General features: G+C 35.1%; 2 protein-coding genes across 5 annotated transcripts; both read right to left on the minus strand.

Moving 5' to 3' along the window:
- Positions 1–1,313: 1,313 nt before the first annotated feature.
- On the minus strand, positions 1,314–15,437 carry LOC140984226 (uncharacterized). Of its 4 annotated transcripts, none has more exons than XM_073451485.1 (19): positions 15,130–15,436; positions 14,030–14,145; positions 12,881–12,967; positions 12,677–12,752; positions 12,522–12,596; positions 11,112–11,165; positions 10,638–10,697; positions 10,448–10,564; positions 9,492–9,586; positions 9,212–9,414; positions 8,470–8,570; positions 8,039–8,142; positions 7,783–7,948; positions 7,532–7,654; positions 7,009–7,091; positions 4,056–4,194; positions 2,669–2,698; positions 2,403–2,473; positions 1,314–2,262 (listed from the first exon to the last, which is right to left on the minus strand). In XM_073451485.1, the coding sequence occupies exons 1-19, from the start codon at positions 15,166–15,168 to the stop codon at positions 1,662–1,664; spliced, it is 2,340 nt and encodes a 779-aa protein (XP_073307586.1). In that variant the 5' UTR covers positions 15,169–15,436; the 3' UTR covers positions 1,314–1,661. The 4 variants fall into 4 exon arrangements, with proteins under 4 accessions (XP_073307586.1, XP_073307587.1, XP_073307588.1 ...); XM_073451486.1 differs by having other exon boundaries at positions 14,030–14,133; positions 15,130–15,435; XM_073451487.1 differs by lacking the exon at positions 10,448–10,564 and having other exon boundaries at positions 15,130–15,437.
- A 2,785-nt stretch (positions 15,438–18,222) lies between these two features.
- On the minus strand, positions 18,223–21,795 carry LOC140985358 (homeobox-leucine zipper protein ATHB-14-like). The gene is made up of 15 exons (XM_073453195.1): positions 21,710–21,795; positions 21,516–21,611; positions 21,307–21,420; positions 21,113–21,196; positions 20,822–20,977; positions 20,668–20,742; positions 20,474–20,580; positions 20,169–20,358; positions 19,899–20,087; positions 19,723–19,803; positions 19,504–19,638; positions 19,103–19,428; positions 18,892–19,003; positions 18,655–18,804; positions 18,223–18,572 (listed from the first exon to the last, which is right to left on the minus strand). The coding sequence occupies exons 1-15, from the start codon at positions 21,722–21,724 to the stop codon at positions 18,426–18,428; spliced, it is 1,977 nt and encodes a 658-aa protein (XP_073309296.1). The 5' UTR covers positions 21,725–21,795; the 3' UTR covers positions 18,223–18,425.
- Positions 21,796–21,830: the final 35 nt, after the last annotated feature.

A 21,830-nucleotide genomic window follows, 5' to 3' on the forward strand; every position in this document is an offset into this window, starting at 1 on the left:
GATTATTTATTAATATTGAAATTTATTATTATGTATTTTTTAAAAATACTAATTATTTAAATAAACATGTTGAATTGAATAACTAAAGCTTAATTGCAATAAATTTAGTACCGACTTATTTATTATCTTTCGTAAAATCAATATGTAAAAAAATATTATATTGAGAGAGTTAAATATTTGAAATAAATAAAAAGTTATTCACGTTCAATTGTTAGTTCAAATAAATCTAAAAAAAAATCACAATAATAAATTACAAAATATATAGAGTTCTATAAAAAAAAATGTTTACAAATGTCAATAAAAGTCATGCAAAATAAATCTACTATGAAAATTTTAAAAAATCTGTGAGATTTTGTAAAAGTAAGTAGAAATCTATTAACTCCACAAAAGTCTGTAAATCTTTGTATTTAAAATCAATTGGTAATTATTGTTATTTATTTTTCTCACAATTATGTGTTTCAAATACATCATTTCAAATTCGATATGGTTTGAAATTCATTTACTTGTTTAGATGGACAAATTTAAATAAATTTCAAATACACTAAAGATGAGTGTCATTTAAAATCCATTCATCTTCAAATCAAATTGTTTTGTCTGAAATCAATTTCACCGATCCAAACGCAACTTATGTGTCAAGTTTCATATAGATCGATAGATTTGGAGCTAAAAAAAATCATTTACCATCATTTGAAGCCATTTTGAGTTCGTAAAAGCTTGGTGGAGAGTAGTTGTATTTATATGTAAACGTATTTTCTTGAATTCTGGTCTGGGTACGTGATAAGCATGCCGCAACATATAAAATGGGATAGAATTCCAATTCCAGCAAATAATAAAAAATTTTACATAGCGGAGCTGTTATGATGTCTTAGATCATAACCGATAGATGGCTGTGTTTCAGCTGATGACAATATGATAAGCAGTAAATAAAATTACAAAGTGACAAGGCACCAAACTTATCGTTTTAGTCCTCGTTCGCTAAATTTGGACTATATTTATACTATAAAAAATCATTAAAAAACACTAGTTAGTAGTAGTTAAAAAACTGTTGTGTTTTAGAGTTCCTGATCTATGCGCGTGGGTCTGCCGTAGTCAATTGTAATCATAAATAATATTCTTTGGCACATCATACGTATAAATTTTAATTTTAATTTTAAATATATTATATTTTTATATAAGTTATGATCATAGTTATATAATTATTTAAAATATTATTTTTAGGTTCTTATTTCATTATATGTATGCGTATGGCAATTAATAAAATTTGTTTATAGTTCATTTATTTAAAATTAAAATGGTAATGTTATGAATAAACATTGGAAGAAGAAAATATAATACATATAAATAAAAAAATCTGACAATCACACGGCTCAAATTTACATGTTTGACAAAACAAAAATTCACTGCAAAAAAAAAAAAAAAAATCACTGTATTTGGCTAACTTTTCACTTGGAACAGTAAGGTAAAAGCAAGATTTTGCAACATGTTCAGCAGGTATGGGTTTTTTCCAGCGGTATAATGATAAAATATGGGGATGGAGAACAAATCTACAGATTCAGGGAAGGTTGTTAGTCTTGGAGTGAAAAAAGACTCGACTAAGGGTAAAACGGAAGAAAAAAGAATCATCTTATCTCGCTACAAGAATCTTCATTTATTCCCATAATTTACTCATTCACTTCGTGTTCCGCCTCAGAATCAACTTTTTCAATGCACGGACCCCTGCCACTCTCTCCTGCAGATTGTGAAGGATTAGTACCAAAGTCGATCTTTGGATCAGGTGATCCTCCACCATCACTCTTACAATTATCTACAGTTGCATCAGCAGAAGACAGGGAAGCATCTGGAATAACACCATCAAGTTGAGCTTCTAATCCGGCTTGAAGCTCACCATTTGGTAAAGGTGGGCATTGAGCTGATTCAGATGTACCAACAGAATTTGTAGGAGGTACTTCAACAGAATCAGAACTTTCCCTCCACTCAACCCATTCTGATTGTCTCGTAGGCCTGCTGGATTCAACATCTTCAAAGTCATGCAATTTACTGAACGTATTGTCTACAACTGGTTTGGGTACAAGAGGTTCAGATGTGGCAGTGTCAGCATAATCCTCATCCTCATATTCATCGACCAAGACCTCATCGTCATCAGCTCCAACCTCATGTGCCTCAATAATGGGAGTTGAGGAAGCAATTGACCCGGTGGAAGATTCATTTGCTTTTCTTTCATCATCAAATGCAAACCAATTGGAGTTCGTGAAGAGAGATCCACTGTAAACAAGAGCAAAAAGTGAAGCTACAGCCACAAACAGGAAAAGGAGAATATAAAAAGTGCTGAAGGGGACATCAAGGAACGGAACACTTGAATTCATATGGTATATGAGATAATCAAACTAGTATCATCCACTTGCCTTTCTTGGTCATTTCCCAAACGAAGGGAAGAAATGACAACTTCAGCAGATTCATCATCGAAATACACATCCTACAAAAGATAAAAATCAGGAACTTTCTCACTCAAATGTGTGATGTTATTAAACATGGTCAAAAAGATACAAAAACATCAGTGAAGAGAGTATGAATAGGATGTGATGAAGATGATTCAGAAACTCAGAACAGATGTGAGCACAATTAACTTCACGAAATACAAAGTCATTGCTCTCATTTATTTACTGCATACCTCGTCATCCCGTGCAAGTGAACAACGAGCCTGCACAAAGTAAAAAATTAATTATATTTCAGAATTTATTTAAACATGCTGGGGTCGATTACTGTTAAGCATTCAAACAAGGAAGTTGTAAAACAATCCAATTGGACAAGCAGACATGCCATCGCCACATCAGTAAAAAAGGAACAATAGCAGCCAAACAATTGGACATGCCGACATGCCATCCGAATTTCAGTGACTAGGGTCTCATCTAACTATATTACAATAATAAGCATGCTAATTCGGGTCTCGAGCTTCAAATATAAAGATTGTGTAAACATAGAAAACTAGCCCATAAATGTTAGAGGGAGTAGAATGATTCCAACTTGGACGCTGAATCTGATTGTAGTTGGTGCACGGACACTATCAAAGCTATTAAAGAACATTTTGAATGATACTACACGAGCTTTTTAGGCATGTCACAACTTTACAATAAAATAAAATGGCTGTAAATACCACTGATTTGGCTAAGGTCAAGAATCATAAACCTTGAAGGGTTAAAACACAGAAGACAACATATTGAAAGTATAAATAGAAAAATATCGTATTAAGCTAAGTATATAACTAAGTGGCCCCCAGAAAACTATTCCATCGGCAATTGGTCATTTCCAAGTCAACCAGCAAAGCAGATGAAAATCCCATGATAAGATAATTCTGCATTAGCAGTCGCTCTGTCATCCCCAATGTAAAAGCTGGAATTAATTTATCTGCCATCACTCCTCCAAATATAGATTCTCAGAGCATCTTCAACCATTGTAACACCATTTTGGTGCAAAGATTTGCTCCAATGCGCCAAATTTGGCACAAGAGGTAGCCTCTGCACTCTTTTTTTAAAAAAATTTTTATGTTTTAATTATTATAAATATTTATTATTTTTATTATTTATTTTTAAATATAAATATTAAATAAATAATAATAAAATATTTATTTATTATTTTAATAATGAGATATCTAAACATAAAAATTAAAAATAATAATTATTTATTTTTTAAATATTTATTTATTTATTTCTGTTAATTATTAATAATTAAGAAATAATTTGATTTAATGATTTATAAATAATATAATTTAATACAAAGATGCACACTTCGCACTACGAAATACTTTAATTGATCATTTGTGGGTTGAATATAGTCATTCAAATGTTTGAAGTTGTATTCTTCGTATATTTCAAGTTGTGTCTGTATTATATTTGAATTTGTATTCATATTTTTCAATTTAAATAAGTTTCGTATATTAATTCATATTATATATAATTTAATTTATATTATATAATTAAACTATAAACTTAAATATTATTATTTAAATATAAAAAATCTGCGGACAGAAGATGACAAATTAAAAAAAATACAAAACAAACCTCATCAATATCATTACTATAGATCCCATACTGAAATGCTTGGCTCAAGTTATTTGCCAAAGCTGCAACATCATAATCCCTGTCTTGGTAATCATCATCATCGCTATCTCTTGTCCGATCATGTGGTGAGTTTGGTCTACTGAAAAATATAAAAAGTGTGTCCATAATAAGAGGTTAAGCTGTAAAGGAAAGGATTTAGGCATATAAACTGTGCAATAGTAGTCACTGGAAACAAATCCATTATGGTCAAAATGATATGAAACACACTTACAGCATCAACGACTTAACATGTGCCTAACTTATAATACTTGAATTTCTAACTTCTCTGCCAAGGGTAAACCTCAAAAACCAAAATCGTCCACTCACTATACCAATATTAATATACATTTAAGCGAAAATCTTTCTTCTAGCCCATTTACCAATTAATTGTTGAATCCATATGTTCATGTTGATAATGTTCACCTCATTAGGGAGTTTGAATGATGAAGTTTGTTACCATACTAGGGATGGTTTTGTCCTTGATATGTCTATGAATACCATCAGTGTCCAATATCACATTCAAACTGTCCTACATTAATTTCTCCACCATTCAGCACCTAACCAGTCGTGAGATGTGCATTCAAATTCAGCTGTTTAAAAGTTAAAACAGGTCAAAGATTGAACTTGTGCCTTAGCCATATGCACGGGAACTGTTAGGAACAAAAGTTGCAAACTGAAATTATATTGCAACTAGAATGAAAATGTTTTCCCAGAGATGCACTCTGTCACAAAATCCTAGCAGAAATGCTAGTATTTCCCTAGCCAAAGCTAGTCACAGGGTACAAATTAATAACCGAATACCTGATTTACTCTCCCCACTCACATTTATATATCCTCCCCGTTTCTAGATACTTCTAAGGCCTGTGAACTTGGGCCCATTATATTTGGGTTCGTAACAATACCACCCTCTTGAAAATCAGCCATGTCCTCAAGGCTAGAGTTAGGAAGTTGTTTAGCCACAAGAAAAGCATCACCCCGAACTGCTTTCCTCGATATGTGATCGCATATTTGGTCTGGTATATCTTCTGTCTTCTGCAATACCTCATGCATAAAGGATTCATGACTGGTTCTCGAGGCTTCAATAATTTGTAGCTGCTCATTGTAGTCCCTCCAATATCTTAATCCCCTCTCTGCACGCAGGCGATAGCATTTATACCTTTGTCAGTAATGGCATCTTCCCCCTTTTGACGGTTGTATATAGCATATCTCCGGATCCTGTACCGGTACACATTATATCCTCCAACTCCAGCTACGTCCAAAATCGTCATTACTCGCCATACAAAACCCCACCAAACTTCACCACTACTGTATTTACTTACGCATATGTTATGCTAATGTATGTCCAGCAAATGGCCCTTCGAATTGCAACACAGAAGCAATCCTCCTTTGTGCCAATACTTTGATAGCATCATTGGGCCCCTACAAGCTTCAGACATCTTTTTAACCACTCTATCAAATTCACGCAGACCCATAAAATTCCGCCTCAATTTCACGACAACGGAATCCATAACAACATGCCCCAATCTATGCTAAAAAATTGTGTCCCCAACAGCTGACGCAGTAGCACCTCGAGCCTGTTCACGGGGAATTTCATCCGGATAGTTGGCAGATTTATGAGTGTCTCCTGGTGCATTGTACGAACCATGTGATGGGCATTTCGCTACCATAGAAATCCTTGAATTACAAGTTGCCTGAGTCAGCAAGAAGTCATACCCATAGTTGTCAAGGGCGCAAGGCGCACCGAGGCGCACAAGGGCTCTGGAGCCTGAGGCGCTTTACCGAAGCAAGGCACACATTTTTTAATTTTTAAAAAAATGTATTTATCTTATATTAATATATTAAAATATGAAATAATGAAGTCAAAATGTCACACAAAACAACAAATAATTAATGAGTTCATAATAATAAGTAACACAATTAAAATTCTTCAATTATCCAGATCAAGTTCATCTTCTTCCATCGAATCATCAGAGTCCCTACAACTTTCAGAGAAGTTGCATTTTCAATTTGTGAACTTGGGCTGCTAGGGTTTCGGGTTGGGTTGGGCTTTTTGCAATTTAAGTTACTAATTAAAAAAAAAACGGAAATGCAACTTCTCTGTTAGTGAATTTTTTTTAAAAAAGCAATCTCATGATAGCCCTTTCAAGGCGAGCCCAGGCGCGCTGTGAATCGTTGCGCCTGGGGCCGACGTCCACGCCTGGTTGCGCCTCTCGCCTCGAGAGCCTTTGACAACTATGGTCATACCCATTTCATTTCCTCCCACTCTCGCCACAAACAACCATCATTTGGCCCAAAAAACTCCAGACATGAGTTCACCCTCTTCAATTCCAACAATATGTTTGTTTAACTTTGTTACACATGCTCCAGATTCGATTCTCAACCCACCATCAATTCCCCTTGTAATTAAATATCTCCTGCCAGAACTTTAATTGTGTTAATGTTATCAACAGGCAGTTCCATTCTATTATCTGCAGAGTTTGAATTAGCACGGCATCCTGCACCTGTGTCCACTATTACCCAAATAAGGCTTCCAGCAGGCCTACTCAGGTTCAAACCCTCTCCATCGGCAATAAAAACCACATACTGAGGGCCAAGGTCATAAAATACACCACCCAAATCAGTAAATCAGGGAGATGACTCCTTTTTTTAGAAAGGATGTTTACTGAAAGCCAAATCTGCTTTCCCCGCTCACATTTATATATTCTCCCCATTTCTAGATACTTACAACATCCAAGGCTTGTGGACTTGGGCCCATTATGTTTGGGTCCACAATAGGAATTAGCCTTGATAAAAGGTTGTGATTACAAAAATAATAATAACTAATAAAAACATATAAATGGGAATCGCAAAGCATGCATGCATAATGGAGAAAGATGGTATGTTCAGATTCAGAACACCATTCAAATGCACTCACCCGCACGTCCATTGGAAGACATTTTCAACGGCATTGCGATTAAGAAGCACACTAGTCTTCCAGTCAATCCAATCACTGTTTTCCTGCAATAAAAAAGAAAAAGGAAATGAAATGTTACAGATGTTATCAGTTTAAAATGCTATAAGCAAAACACCATACCACCTGACACAAATGCAATAAAATACAGGCCCAGTACAACGAAATGAATACTTCACAAATTCAACCAACATCAACATTACCCTAAGTTCAACCAAGTCAAACGTGATGTTTTCCTGGGGAATGAAGGCTGCATGCAGGTGATCATGGTTTAACTATGAAAAACGACAACACTTTTTTTTTATAGGACACAATAGTATATTCATTAATTAAAAGCATTTAATTACCGCTATCGGACAAGTGATCTCCATATTATCAAAAAAGAAAGACAAAAGTCATGCTCAAATCGATAACAAATATAACTTCAATCCCTCAATAAAGACATTTAAAAATGACAACACTGTTGGAAATATAACACTCGAAAAACCTCCATAAGTGCCTGAATCTCTCTGTTGTTGTTCCCTAACTGAACAAGCTTGTTAGCAATACGAGTGAGATGCCCAATATTCCCTATCCTGGGTGGTGTTCTACCCTCGACCGGGATAGTTGTCTGCACGACACATTCGATAAAAAAGATTATAGTAAATGTAAATCCTAGGCAAACGAAAATTTAAGAAAATGGTAGGTACATTATGTGACAACATGTCATAAGCAAGAAAGTTTCAAATGAAAGCCTACCTTGTTTACATCAACGGCCAGAGTCAAGTTCTTCTCTGCTTCAAGGATCTTCCCAATAACATTACAATCATGAAGAATATGTTCAACAAACCAAGGATTCTTGCTCTCCAAGCAAGTGACTACAATGCGTTCTACATAATGATGTAAAAAATTATTGTATGGATACCTACAACCAAATGAAATGCAATTTAGAGTACTCCAAAGTTGTTCACCAAGTTTATAAGTATTTTCAATATTTGGGGTGGGAAGAACTTACTCAAAAAACATTTCAAAAATGTATTTCACAGCACCTAGGCGGATAAATTCTTTTTCTGCAACTTCACTACTAACAGCCACCAAGACTGAGATGAACTCAATAATCTGACAGACACATCATAGCTCAAGATTAGATTTAGTGCCACAGAGAAGATCAATTTTTCTAGCATATATAATTTCAAATGTCAAAAGTGGGGGATTATAGAGAGGAACTGAAGTACTGTGAAGAGCATAAAAAAAAGTAAACCATCATTGCCTTATGTAAGAAGCATTTATAGGGAAACATAACAGTTGTCTTCTCAGATGCAAGCATATAATAGAATAGGAAATACTCAATAAATTACTGAACAAAAACAGCAGTCAATATACACAGCAAAAAAAACATCTCACAACAATATAAACGCCTGCATCCTTTTTCTAAATAAAAGATACCTTTAAGCGATGCTTTCCTAGAGGCGGTTGCAATTTTCCATACGTAGTTAACAACACATGGTCATCTTTGGATGAAACATCCAAAAGTTTGAGCAGATCACCTGACAGATAAACCAATTAACTGTATGATTGTGACACCATCATTAATATTTGATGGCCACAAACGATTGTACTGTTTGAAACACATTTTCGCATGCTTTAAATTTAATTGCACATTTTTGCTTTGTTCATTTATGTTTGTTTCGCATTTCTTTGATGTTCTTGTTCTCTCATCAATATTCATTCTCTTTCCACTTTTGTCTCCAAATTAGAAGCACTTTGTCAAAATTGAAATTGTTGGTCAGGCAAATTGTGAAAATGTTTTGGCCATCCAAGTCAGAGATTTCTCACGCAAAAATAAAAAACAATCATGTCACTTAAATAGTACACAAATTAAAACTCAATGCTGAATAGGAAGCTGGATTATTCATCCAAAAAGGAACATTCATTAATGAGGTCTTAACAATTATAGTAAACTAACGTATATGTTAAGGATCAAACATGAAGTATTCACAATTATTCAGGCAAAGCTTGATTTGCCTAATACTCAATAAACAACAAAGACACATTATTATTAAGGTAAGTGACTAAGATTGTTCTTCCAAACCTTCAGCTAATTATCTTCCAAGTAATGAATAATGTGGTGCACTTATAGCAGCATTGGAGCATGTAATCATAGAATATAACTCTCAAGTAACCATACCTAGGTTCTCCAGCATGCCTTCAACAGTTTCAGGATCGGCAGAAATTCCAGATCCGTGAGTCATCTGATGGTTATACATGTAATACATTCCCGAAGCCAACCTCTTGGGGTCTAACAAAGAAATACAGACTGACAACAAGCTAACCAAAACTGATTTTGGTCTTGAGCGCTCCAAGGCATGGTGAAACAATCTTCCAATAAAACTGTGACAGCAGCAAGCTTTCAGGCAAGGTAAGAAAAGGTGGAAAAGGATTGCAATGGAAAAAATTAGCATAGAAACCTTGGACTTGCAATTTTTGAAGCTAGTCCTGGGGGAGCAAATCTAGTTAGTGCACAAAGTGTTTCAGCAGCATTAGCATGCACTTCAGGGCAGTCCTGCAAGTAAAGATAGCAGCCACAAGAGATTAAAAAAAAAGAGATGCTGAAAATGCACCATTCCAACTGGCTATGAATAAAGCAATAAATAGATGAGATCTCAACACGTTTGCAGACTTTAAGCTACAAAAAGAAACAAAATCATTTTCACATATCATTCCTCGGGAAACTTATTTTAGCACAACAACAGTTAGAAAAGGAAATGCAACTTCGATAAGAACCCTGGTAGCATCTGCAGTTGGCTTCAGAGTCTGGTGACTTAAGGTTGGCCCTAACACGGCAAACTTACAAAGGCAACAGCAATCTTTTAAAAAAACGCCATAGTCCAAATCTCTCGCTCATGAAAGGCAAAGATCATAAAGGATGTGTTATGGCTTTCGAATCAAACAAACAATTTATGAACAGAACAAAGATGGATTCAAAGCTAAATATCACAATAGAAATGCATATTAACTAAAACAGTGAAAAATTTACAAGATAATGACCAACTCTATCCCATGGAGATGGGCAGACGGCCCCTAGAGCAAGACCAGTATTGTAACAGAAATACACAATATAGTCCTCGCTGTCCATAGCAATACTAACTTATAAACTCCAGCCATAATATAACCATCTCACTCCTTATTTATTCCCTCCCATTACAAGTACACAATCTCACCCTCTATCCACCTTTCTTGAATCTCCTAATATAAACTTTTAATGTAAGAGGCTTTGCACTATTTGAACTGTTTTATATCTCATTGTCTTGGTCCAACACACTAGACACTCCATAAGTCCAAGTTTGTAAATGGATGCACCTAAGGCTGACGGAGAACAAAATAGCAAGGCTAGGCAAGATCACATACGCTTCCTGAAACTTACAGATGAACTGAATTTATTCACAATCATTTCCAGCACATTCACAGATTCCAACCATTGAATAAAGTCTGAATAGTTGGTATAAATATGTTCATCGGCACCAAACAGGCGAATCAGAACCTGTCGAACAACAATTCTATTAGGAGTTTTATCAAACATAACCCAAAGATGAAAGAGTGGGTGAACAAGAAACCTCCATTATAGACGTAATTCCAATTAGGTCTACAAGTTTGTTAATGATATTTTGACGAGCCTGCCAAGCATGAGAACATATAAGGTCCTGGATAATTAAAATACCAGGTATAACAGAGTAGGCAGTAAAACAAATATAGATTCAACGAACAAATTCACTACCCCAAATACTCAAATCGCTTGTATATCAACAAAAATAGTCAGCTTTTCTACCTTTCATCGTAAGAATAACAAATCCTAGTCCTTCAACCGACAATGCCAAACAAATGGTACACCACCCATTAATATGGAGGAGTTCAAAAGCAAATGCCTGAAACTACGGAGATGCCCATATTTTTTTTAAGTTTGAGTACAAAAAAAAATATTAAGTTGACCTCAGGAGACCCAGCATTGAGAACATGCAAGTTACAATAGCCAGACCTCTAGTCGGCTGAAAAAAATGGATAACTGCCAACTGATATACATGTCAACTTACTCGAATATAGTTCATTAGATGAGTTGTCTTTCGCAGCAAGAGGCAAACAACAACCTAGCACGTGTGAATATGAGAATCAATCACCAAACAAAAATTAAAGATATAATTTAGCAAAGAACTTCCAACATATGGTAAACTCAAGCAAGGAACTTATTTACAAGGTTAAAATATATGTCATGCTAGCTTAAATATCCAAGTCAGAAACATAATTAGTTAGCCAATATAAAAGTATAGATATCCTTTTGCATTCATCCAAGTAAATATGTATTGATTTATTTAAACCATAACTAATCTAATGTTGACATTCTTATCCAATTACAGAAAGAAAGATCTACCATCTAAAAAACAAGGACATACAAATACGACATGAATCGATGAGCAGTCAAGCCCACAAATGCAATGCAGAAAATATAAATAATTGTAATGTAACAATGGTCTTGTTCGGGAGACCAAAAAACACTGTTTCTGTTTTTATTTCCCCAAATAAAAGAAACGAGTATATGGTCCTGTTTATGTGCAACCACCCCTCCGTTGCTATTTCTGAACTTTTCTGTTTATTGTTTGACTAACAAATATATCTTTTTTACCCTTTCTTGACAAATATTTCTCCCTTTTTACCATATTGCCTTTATTCTACATCCATTTCTTCAACATCATTTATAAACTTTTATTGTTATTTTTGTGAAATTCAAAATTATCTTTAATGTAAATATAATTTTTAAAATACATTTTATGAATGCCTATTGGTGCATGTTCTTTATTTTATTATATTTCTATTTTAAAGTTATTATATACATTTTACAATATTGATTTTTAACTGCAATATAAATTATATTTTATTAATTAAAAGTGCATAAAAATAAATAAATAATGCCTATCGATTCTCGTTTCAGTAATTTCAATAATAAATTTTGTTTTTAACTTTTTTCTCAAACTTACATTTGTCTCTCTTCAGAAGTAACTTTAACTCCCAAACAAGCATCTATTTATCTGTTTATAAAAAAAGAGACTCTTTCTATTATGAGTGCAAACAAGAACCACAAACAAGACAGCAAAAACTTCACCACTACCAGAAGGCCCTGATATCGATTATACATACCTACGAACAAATCAAAATTGCAAGAAGCAATACGTATCATCTAGAATTAAATCTATTTGAAACAACAAAAGAAAAGGGAGCCACTGCAAGTCTGCAACGAGCAGTCAATTAGGAAATAAACAGATTTGACTCATAACATTGTTCGTACAAAAAATGATAATTTATTGATAAAATAAAAGTGATTTATACCCATACGCCAACAATTTCATTTAACCTCTTTATCTTTTTGAAGATAAGCTTGGAATGATAAAATAGTAGGCAGGATATCAAAGCATCAGTCACAATTTTTACCAAGGAACCAATGATCATACCTTGCTGAAATAACCAGCCAATGATGTACTGTGGGAGCGATCATGATCCAAGAAAGAGAACAGCAGGTCCATCAACTGCCAAACAAAAGTAAAGCTAACAATAGAAATTCAAAATTAAGTGATCAGCAAATTGTATAATTTTTACTTCTTCATACCCCCTCATCCTCTACCAAAGCTTTGAGTATTACATCAACTTCACATGTAAAAATCTCACAAGCAATGAAAGGAAGCCTACAAGAACAAACGAGAAAGATCTTTCATCAAACTTCTAGTTTGAAACACACTTCCATTCTATTCAAATGATATCACTAGGAACTGTCACTGTAGGACACCTCGTTACTTCTACCACACACACTCACTTCAATGTTCGCTCTTTCTCAGATTCCTCTGGTGCATCTTCCACAATGTATTGAAGGAGTTGCTTAATTTGAGCTCGTTCCCGCAAGCTGCAAGAAAGTTTGACATGAATTTTTTCTATGCCATGTCAAAAGCATCCAATTACTTGGCCTCTCAAAATCTAAGGTACTGTGGCCTTGTTTACATGTGCTCTCAGCTCAACTCAAAGAAAAATTGACAAAACAATTTTATTGCCGACTCAATCCTTTTATTTACAAAATTTTCAAAGAAAAATATCATCTCACACATCTAATTTACTATTCAAAACATAATTATGATATAAAAGCTTAAAAGTTTCTATTCGATAATTATGATCATCATCTCTCCAGAATTAACTTATGTTCACATCTAATTTACAAAGCTTCTATTCGATCTTAAAAGTCAATGATGAAGTTATTTCTACTGAGTGGCCATCAAAAGTTCAAATAAAACAATTCCAAAAATAGGCCTCAAGATGAAAAAACACGAGCTTTATTTACACCACGATGAACTGTTAGCTTAAATATGATCTACAAATTATTAAACCACTTCTAACAAAATTAATAGTTAGCTGTCGCGACAAAGCATATATATCAAAACCCGACAAGGTACATGCCCACTCAAGCCTCAGCCTTTGTGCCTCAACCTCAGCCAACGCTCGTCCCTTAGTTAAAGTGCACACTTTAACTTGTAAATCCTCAACATTGATGCGCTTTAAATGTTCAAGAAGCCTTTTATGAGCGCCCAAATGTCATGATGCTGAAATCAATATGGCTTGCAAGATGATATTTATACAATTTTGCTAATATAAAAATGACAATTATATGTAAGGAAATTTTCTTAAGGTATTTAAATTTTATAACATTATTCCTTAGGATGCTAAATGCTTCACTTTAAGAAGGCACATGCCTTGCCTTGCACCTAGCCTCTACAATATTTATGTACCTTAGTGTACATTGCGATTCTAATAACAATGAAACAAAGCACGGATATGCTAAAAAAATGAAGATGAAAATAATTTTTTTTAGTTGTTCACTCAGCATACAAAGCATGGATATACTAAAAAATGAAGATTAAAATAATCTTTTTTAGATCTCACGACATTTTTGTATGCTGAGTGAACAAGAGCTTACAAATTGATAAGACGGCCATTGAGAGCTTTGCATTCTTGAATTATTTCATCCTCATCCAATAACTCCTCCAATGTAAAGTTTTCTTTGTCTAAAATGGTTTCCACCTGAAATTTACACTATCAATGGAAGGATTGACTTTTCTCACGACACAGGGCTTGGAATCATAACAAATCATTGCAAATTAAAACCAATGGATGACAAGCATTCATACAAACAAACATGTTCTCTTGATTCTCAATATAGTACAAATCAAAATTAATTATATTGATTTCATAAAAACATAACATGTGTCAATCATTAGAAAATAAAAGGGTTTGAGTCGCTGTAAGATCAATGAACACTAAGTGTATTCTCAAGACTAGGAACCAGGGTATACCCAAATTTATAGTTTCTCAAAAACTAAAGCATCCCTTACTATATTTAAAGGAACCGTTAAATGAATTTATTATTGAACATGCGGCCACCATTATATGAATCATCTGAATGCTTCAGACTAACATATCACAAGCTGGTCTACACGAGCATGCAGCAATGCTCTACTAACCAGTTAAACTGGTAACGAGATAACCTGAAGTTTCCAAATTCACTTTTTTATAAAATTAAAAAAAGGCAATATTGTCTGCTCACAAAATTAAAAAAAAAAAAAAAAAAAAAAAAATTTNCTGAGATGCGGATTCTGAACCAATTTTGTGAAAATATTAACCTTTCATTTTTAAGAATAGATGGTTTTAATAATGCGACAAGAGAGTATGCTATAACTGGGCTACAATAAGTTGCTCCCGGCAAATGCAGCAAGAGTTCATCCCACTAACAAAACCGATCACGTATGCCTCAAACATAAGGAGTTCCGCAGCATTGGCAAGAAGATCAATACAAAGTTTATGCCACGCCCATTGGTGAGCAGAATGTGCAATCCTAAAGACAACGGTCTAGGACACTACCAAGAACCACACTCTTCACCAACCATGAGAATTCGAACAACTCCATAAGTCGCAAGGTTACCAGATGATAAAATCAAATGACCAAGAAAAACATGCCAAGAAAACAAATACAAATACTAGCAAAATTCCATGAGGAAACAATAGTTGACGGTCACTTACTGGAGATGCAGCGGAAAGGCCAGCCATATGCCAGAACATGGTGAATTTCGCAGATTGATGACCGAAGTGCTTACACGGACTCAGATATGTGGAGTCAAAAACCCTAATACATACACCCAGGCACTCTTGGGGCAACAATCTCGACTGAATAAAACATCTAAAACTGGATCCGGAAATCGGTCGAAAAAAAGAAGAAAGAAACCCTAATTCAGCCACGGGCAGCAATGGATCGTATGGTTGTTGAAGATGAAATATATTTATTTAATATGCATATGTATACATTCGATACGAGTGCATCCAAAAGGAACTTTTTACCACAAAATTAGTGTGTTCGTTGAGATTTATTGAGTTTTAATAATTTTTGTAGATTTTAAAATTTTAGATAGACTTTCACGGAGTTTTAAAAAGTCAAGTGGTATTCAAAATTGACTTTTAAAAACTCTATAAAAGTCTATAATATTCAAATTTTCAATAGACTTTTAATAACTTCATGGAATTCATTAACATACAAACATTAAAGTCTAAGGTATAACTATAAATTATCAAAAATTGTATTTGGTTCAACCCAAATATTTGGATGGATTTTTAAAATTTCTAACTCATAGACAAACTATTTTTCTCTCCATGTAGCTTCACATCACCTCTCTTCTTATATTTTTTTCTCTCATCTATCTCTATCACTGTCTCAAATTTTCGAAGTTTATCTCTATATATATTTTCATCTTTCATTTTCAAATTTTTCATTTTTCACTGATTGTTCATTTAATAATTTGTTATTTTAATATCATATGAAATTTTGAATTTTAAAATTGATTTTGTTATTTTTAATTTATGATTTATACAAATAAATGTAATATTCAATAATAATAAAAGATGATCCAAAAAATTGTCGCTTAATTCTTAATAATTGAATAGCCTCGCAACAACCATGATTTTTTAAATTTTTTTAGCATTTTCAATTAATACGTAAGCTATAATATTTTTATACAAAATTATATCCACACAATGCTAAATAATATTTTTTCACATGTATATTATAAATTCAAAAACAAGGTTACAGATTAATCAATTGATGTGTTTTAAAAAATTTACAAACATACATACAAACACACATATATACATATGTAATGATTAAATGATTTGATTTTTAAATAAGTAAATTTATTTATTAATATAAATATTGAAAACTATTTCAAACTGAATATGTTATATATTAGTTCAAAAAATTGATAAAAATTAATATGTTATAATTAAGTACAAATTTTATAAAAATATTCCACAAAAATCTATAAAAATCTTCCAAGAAAGTCTATATGAATCCACATAAATCTGTTTATAAATCTATGAGATTCTGTAAAAGCCAATAAAAATATATCAATTTCATAAAAAAAAAAATCAGTAAAAATCATCAAAATTCTGAATTAAATACACCCCACTTAATTGATCATGGACTCTGTCCAACAATAATCAACGGGCATGGTTCCATCCGTGTTCTCAGATCATGTTGAAGCCAAGAAATGGGCCACGTCCTCACACCGTGCCATTATCCGAGCATCTCGGAGTTGTCACCAACTCTGGTACTCTATATCAACGACTAACTCATACAAGCCCGGACTCATGCCCTCAATCAAAACAAAGTTGATTGATCATGGACCTTGTCCACCAATAATCAAGGGGCCTGTTTCCATCCGTGTTCTCAGATCATGTTGAAGCCAAGAGGTGGGCCACATCCTCACACCGTGTCGTTACCCGAGCGCTTTTAATTCTCACAAGCAATCTCTATATATTTACTTAAAACACATTTTTTTTCTTTGTGTGCATATTTGATTGATTTGAACGTCGGAGTCGCCACGCTGGAAACCCTTCGGCGCCCCACTGACGTTTCTTGTTCTTAGATAAACAGGTTATCCATCTCAGGTTCACCTTGCCTGATCACCAGCACTTATAGGGAAATAATATATCTCTAAACGATAATTGCCAACTCACTCAATTTTCCTGAGCAATATCGATATACATGCTCCTCCTACGAGGGAGGTCAACCCATTATGCAGTTTGGCTCAACTCTCTGTCCTCCAAGGTCGGCAAGTCAAGCACACAGGCTTGGCCACGTACCACCTCGAGCTCAACGGGTTGGGTCACCTTGAGCTCCACTTGGGCCCACCTCAAGCTCCGTGAAGTCAAACGGCTCAATACTTCGTAGTGCTCATCTCGACCTAAGTGAAGGTTTGTGGGATCCTGAGATTAACCGGGTATCATATGCTATATTATTTTTTTTAAAAAAAAAGACGCATGCGGTGAACAAGTTAAACAAAAATTAAAACAACTTATAAAATAATTCTAACTTGTTTCACAGAAGGGTTATAATGTAATCTATGTTGGGGTAGCTAAGCCGATAAATTGAGAAACATTTATTGCAGGTAGAATATAGATTGATTGTATGGAAATCCCTGGTTATTAGTTAGTAATAATGATAATGATATAACTGAGACCTACTTACTACACTTTTTATTATTTTTAAATTTAAATAAATAAATATAAGAACTGAAAAATCATTTGTGTAATAGGATTATTAGACTGAAAGCCTTCAACTACTACTCCTGGATTTGCTCAAAGTTGAAATAAAAACGAAATTGAGGCTCGAAGAACTAGAGAGGTGCCCGGTCCCATCATCATCAAATAACTAATTAAAATCTTTTATTTGGAATGATTCATTAGTATGCGCCAAATAGTAGTCTGTAATCGCCCGACGTTAGAGGGCATGTAGTTAATTAACACATTCGAGGGCTTTTTAGGAAACCTGCCGCGTCTTCGTTTAATTTTCTGGAATTAAAATAGTTTGGTTTTTGAAGACAAAAGCCTAGGCTCGGCAACCACTGACCATGTGGAAGCAGGCTCAATCTAGAATTTCGAGAAATATTCCTTGTCATCTTTTTCAAGCTTTTAACTTTAACAACAGGTCTTCTTCTTTTTTTTGAAGGGCAATACGCCTTCTTATTTATAATCACTAGTTAGCAAGAGCCGTGTCAAGAGATTTGGTAGCATGTGGTCACATGTTATGGTTTTTCCCCCTCTATTCATGTGTGCGAGTCCATGTGAAAAAATATGGATTATAGCCTTTGGTTTAATGGGGACACACTAGCCTCTATCCAGAAGCTCCCGTGTTAAGAAGAGTATTGGAACAACCTTTCCTGGGGCAGTCGGAGAGATACGATACAAAGTTTCAAGAGTTTGACAAAAGAGATTAAAGGGTACGCACACATAACTTAACGCTGACGCTAAAGTGCACAGACAGAGATTCAACCAAAAGACCAGTTTACAAACATGAAAGATAGGCAATGATTTGAATCGTCATCATTCAGCACCTTCCACACGATCGCATGCTCATATGAAACAGGCCTACCCATGCTCGAAACACAGATTCCAGCCGGCAAATAAGTAAAGCCCTGCACGGTCGGAACCAAATTAAACAAACAAGGTCCATCAAGTCAGACCATATTAATTTTATTGGGGTTTCCAAGATTTCACCTGCTGCATGATCTTTGAGAACTCAGAAAGGAGAATCTTTCGGCCAGCTTCATCCAGAATTTTATCAAGCATTATATCTTGAAGGGCCACCAGAGTTGTTTCCAGCATGTCAAGACCAGCCTGGTTTGCAAATGTAAATACTGCTGATGCCTGTGTAATTCAAATTTTGTCAATTTATCTTTCAGTTGCACCTCTCAAAACCAGTCATGCTAATGCTACAAAACGAAGATGACTAACATTCATTTTGACAGAACAGCACATAACAGCATCCGTGTGGTGCCAAAGTTGTTTAAGAATGGCATCACCAGAACTGGATTCGGGCTCAAAGAGTTCAGCACCCGTGTGCACCCTACCCAAAAAAAAGGACCCACACAAAGTATTAGATAATAGAGGAAATACTATAATACTATCACAAGACATTAACAAAGAGATGACAAGAAATCATTACCCGTAGCTCCTGAAAATCCATCGTGCCAATGTCACTGCCTCAGGTGAACCAGGGAGTGGCTTAGGCACCAAATGGGAGCTGAGCCTAGATGGGGCTATGGCCATGGCTACTCTCTGTACGGACCCAACAATACCACGAATGTATTGACGGGCCATAGCAGCTACACTGTCCTGATAGTGACTTTCAAAAGTGAATTGAAATGCGATCGTCAAAACAGACCTAAGATTTTGACTGCTAGCATCAGCTTCACCAGCACAACGAGCTCCACCATGTCCTACCTCAAGGGCAGAAGCCAAGTCAAGTGTTCGAGTTGTTCCACGCCCATCCTGTATCAAAGAAAAATATTAATTCAATTATTTCAAGTCATTTTTCAAGGCCAGATAAGTGAGACCCCACTCAACTGATTTAGGATCCAATGGTATAACACGGAAACCAGAAGGCAGTAAAGGTGCATCATCACCAAATGATTCATCGATAGGTGCAAATACAAGCTGTGCGCATGCACCGGATGTTGTTTCATCGATCCCATTGCATAACTGGGACAAAATAAAAGAGATTAAGTTCACATTCTGCATAGGAAAAGAATATTTCCTCCTAATCTTGCTGTAAATAATCAGAACCTGTAACAAGTACATATCCTTTGACAAATCTATGTCCTCTGGAGAGAAGGCATGTCCCTCTAAGCGAACTACCTCCAGAAACTAAATCCAGAGCAACAAATCACATCAGAAACAACTGCAAAATCAATTTAACATTGGCGAAAACATGTATTAAGTGCATCAGATAGCTAAGTTACCTCTTCATGTTCAACAGTATGTGCAAGGGGCAAAATCACTTGGCTGCTTGAAAACCCACCAGGTCTTGCACAAGGGACTGCATAAGGATTTGTTTTAAGAGAACCAGCAGAATAAACATCAACACCATGATCGGCCCATTCTGATCGATGTTCTCTAAGGAAGCGAACAAGTAGTGCAGGCGGCACACTCTGCATTATACAAAATGCTAGTAAGACACTCTCTTATCAAAACACAGAAACAGATTTCATCTTCGATGATTAAAAACAAACTTGAAGAAGCATCGATGCCCTAGCACAGAGAACTCCACCAAAACTTGAAAGCATAGACAATGTGTTATATTGGGGACCAAGAAATTTGCTTGGAGACGAGTTGATGGCAATAGTTACATCTTCCACTCCATCGGTACTCATTATTGACCAACCATCATCAGCAAAGCCGTTGACAGCATCATTAAATCCCCTAAAGTCACACAAAAATTAAAGTTCGGAAGACTAACGTTGCAGCGTAGTACCAACTGAAAAGTCCCAAATTCAGTTTTGGCGATGTTATCATATTCATATGTTACATTTCTCACCTACACAACTTCTGACTTAAAGCTCTCAGAACAGCAGGTTGCCGACCACCATTACACTGAATTTCTCCATTCATTTCTTGAGCAATTTGCCTAACATGACGCAATGCCTGAACAACACAAACAGAGTGCACGAGTCAAAATAGGCGCAAAAAGAGCTCAAGTAAACACAGAACCATCCATGTTAGAGTTCTCACAGCCATAGTCATCTTCTGTGCAAGAATTTTAGAAGATTCATAAAGAGGCCTTAAAACTTCTGGAACACTCCAAATCTGTGACAGAATAAAAGCCATATTACATTGTATAAGACGTATAAGGTAAATCAACAAAGAACCACAAGCAATGCCTTACATCCAAGTCAACATGATCGACTATGTGGACGATACAGCCACCACCATCACAAGGACGTATGAGGTAGCCACTAGGTAACATTTCACCTCTAACAAAACATGCAGCAGAAGGACCAGTCGGTCCACCAGTTGTAGATGCCAATGACCTCTCACAAATCTGAGAATTAGTACTTTAGATACAAAAAGGGATGTTGGAGAATAATTCAAAAAACCATAGAGAATAGCCTGAAATCAATTGATTGAACCAAGACTGTAGTTTGGAAACAGGAAATATAGCTAAGAATTCGCTCACCACAAGACTGCCATCTTCCAAACTCGTAGTGTATCTCAACGTCCAAAAGTCGCGAGCGGATGCCAATGTTGTCGGTGCGTAAGTCTTTTAAGAGGGGGAAGGGGAGGAAGTCCATCCGGTTGAAATCATGAATAATTCAAAACTTGTTCTCCATTTTAGAGTTATAAAATAATTTCTAGACAACTAATACTAACCTGCATATAGGTGAGCTCTATAACCCCTCCATTTCCTGTGGGAATCACACTTGCTATATCAATACAGCGGCAATCCCGATACCAAGAGAGGCGATCTTTAAGAAGTTCGGCGACCTGCAAGATGTAGTAAAAAATATAGCATTCACAGCAAAACTAAAAAAAGATCAATTTTCAAATAAATAATTAAAATTAAACAAAATGAATATCACCTTTGTGGCCTCAAGACTCACAAGGCCACAGGCTCTTGCCGCTGCCCCACTACAGTTGCGGGAAACAGCAACAATGCCAATAGAATCCGGACCAGGCTACACAAAGAGAGATCAAATTTACCACAAAACAAGCAAAGTCTTAAAAACATCTTAATCTTAAAATATTAAAAAGCAAATAAACATAACTAATGCACCTTCATCCCAATCATCTGGACCCAGTCGACAGCAGTTCCAGTAGCCTTTCCAAGGAACTCTGCGAGGGTCTCCTCAGCTATCGCAAGAAGACTGAAAAGGAAAATTCGATCAAATTGAAAT

Source organism: Primulina huaijiensis, chromosome 9 (assembly GCF_012295235.1).
Source record: "Primulina huaijiensis isolate GDHJ02 chromosome 9, ASM1229523v2, whole genome shotgun sequence".
Classification (NCBI taxonomy): Eukaryota; Viridiplantae; Streptophyta; class Magnoliopsida; order Lamiales; family Gesneriaceae; genus Primulina; species Primulina huaijiensis.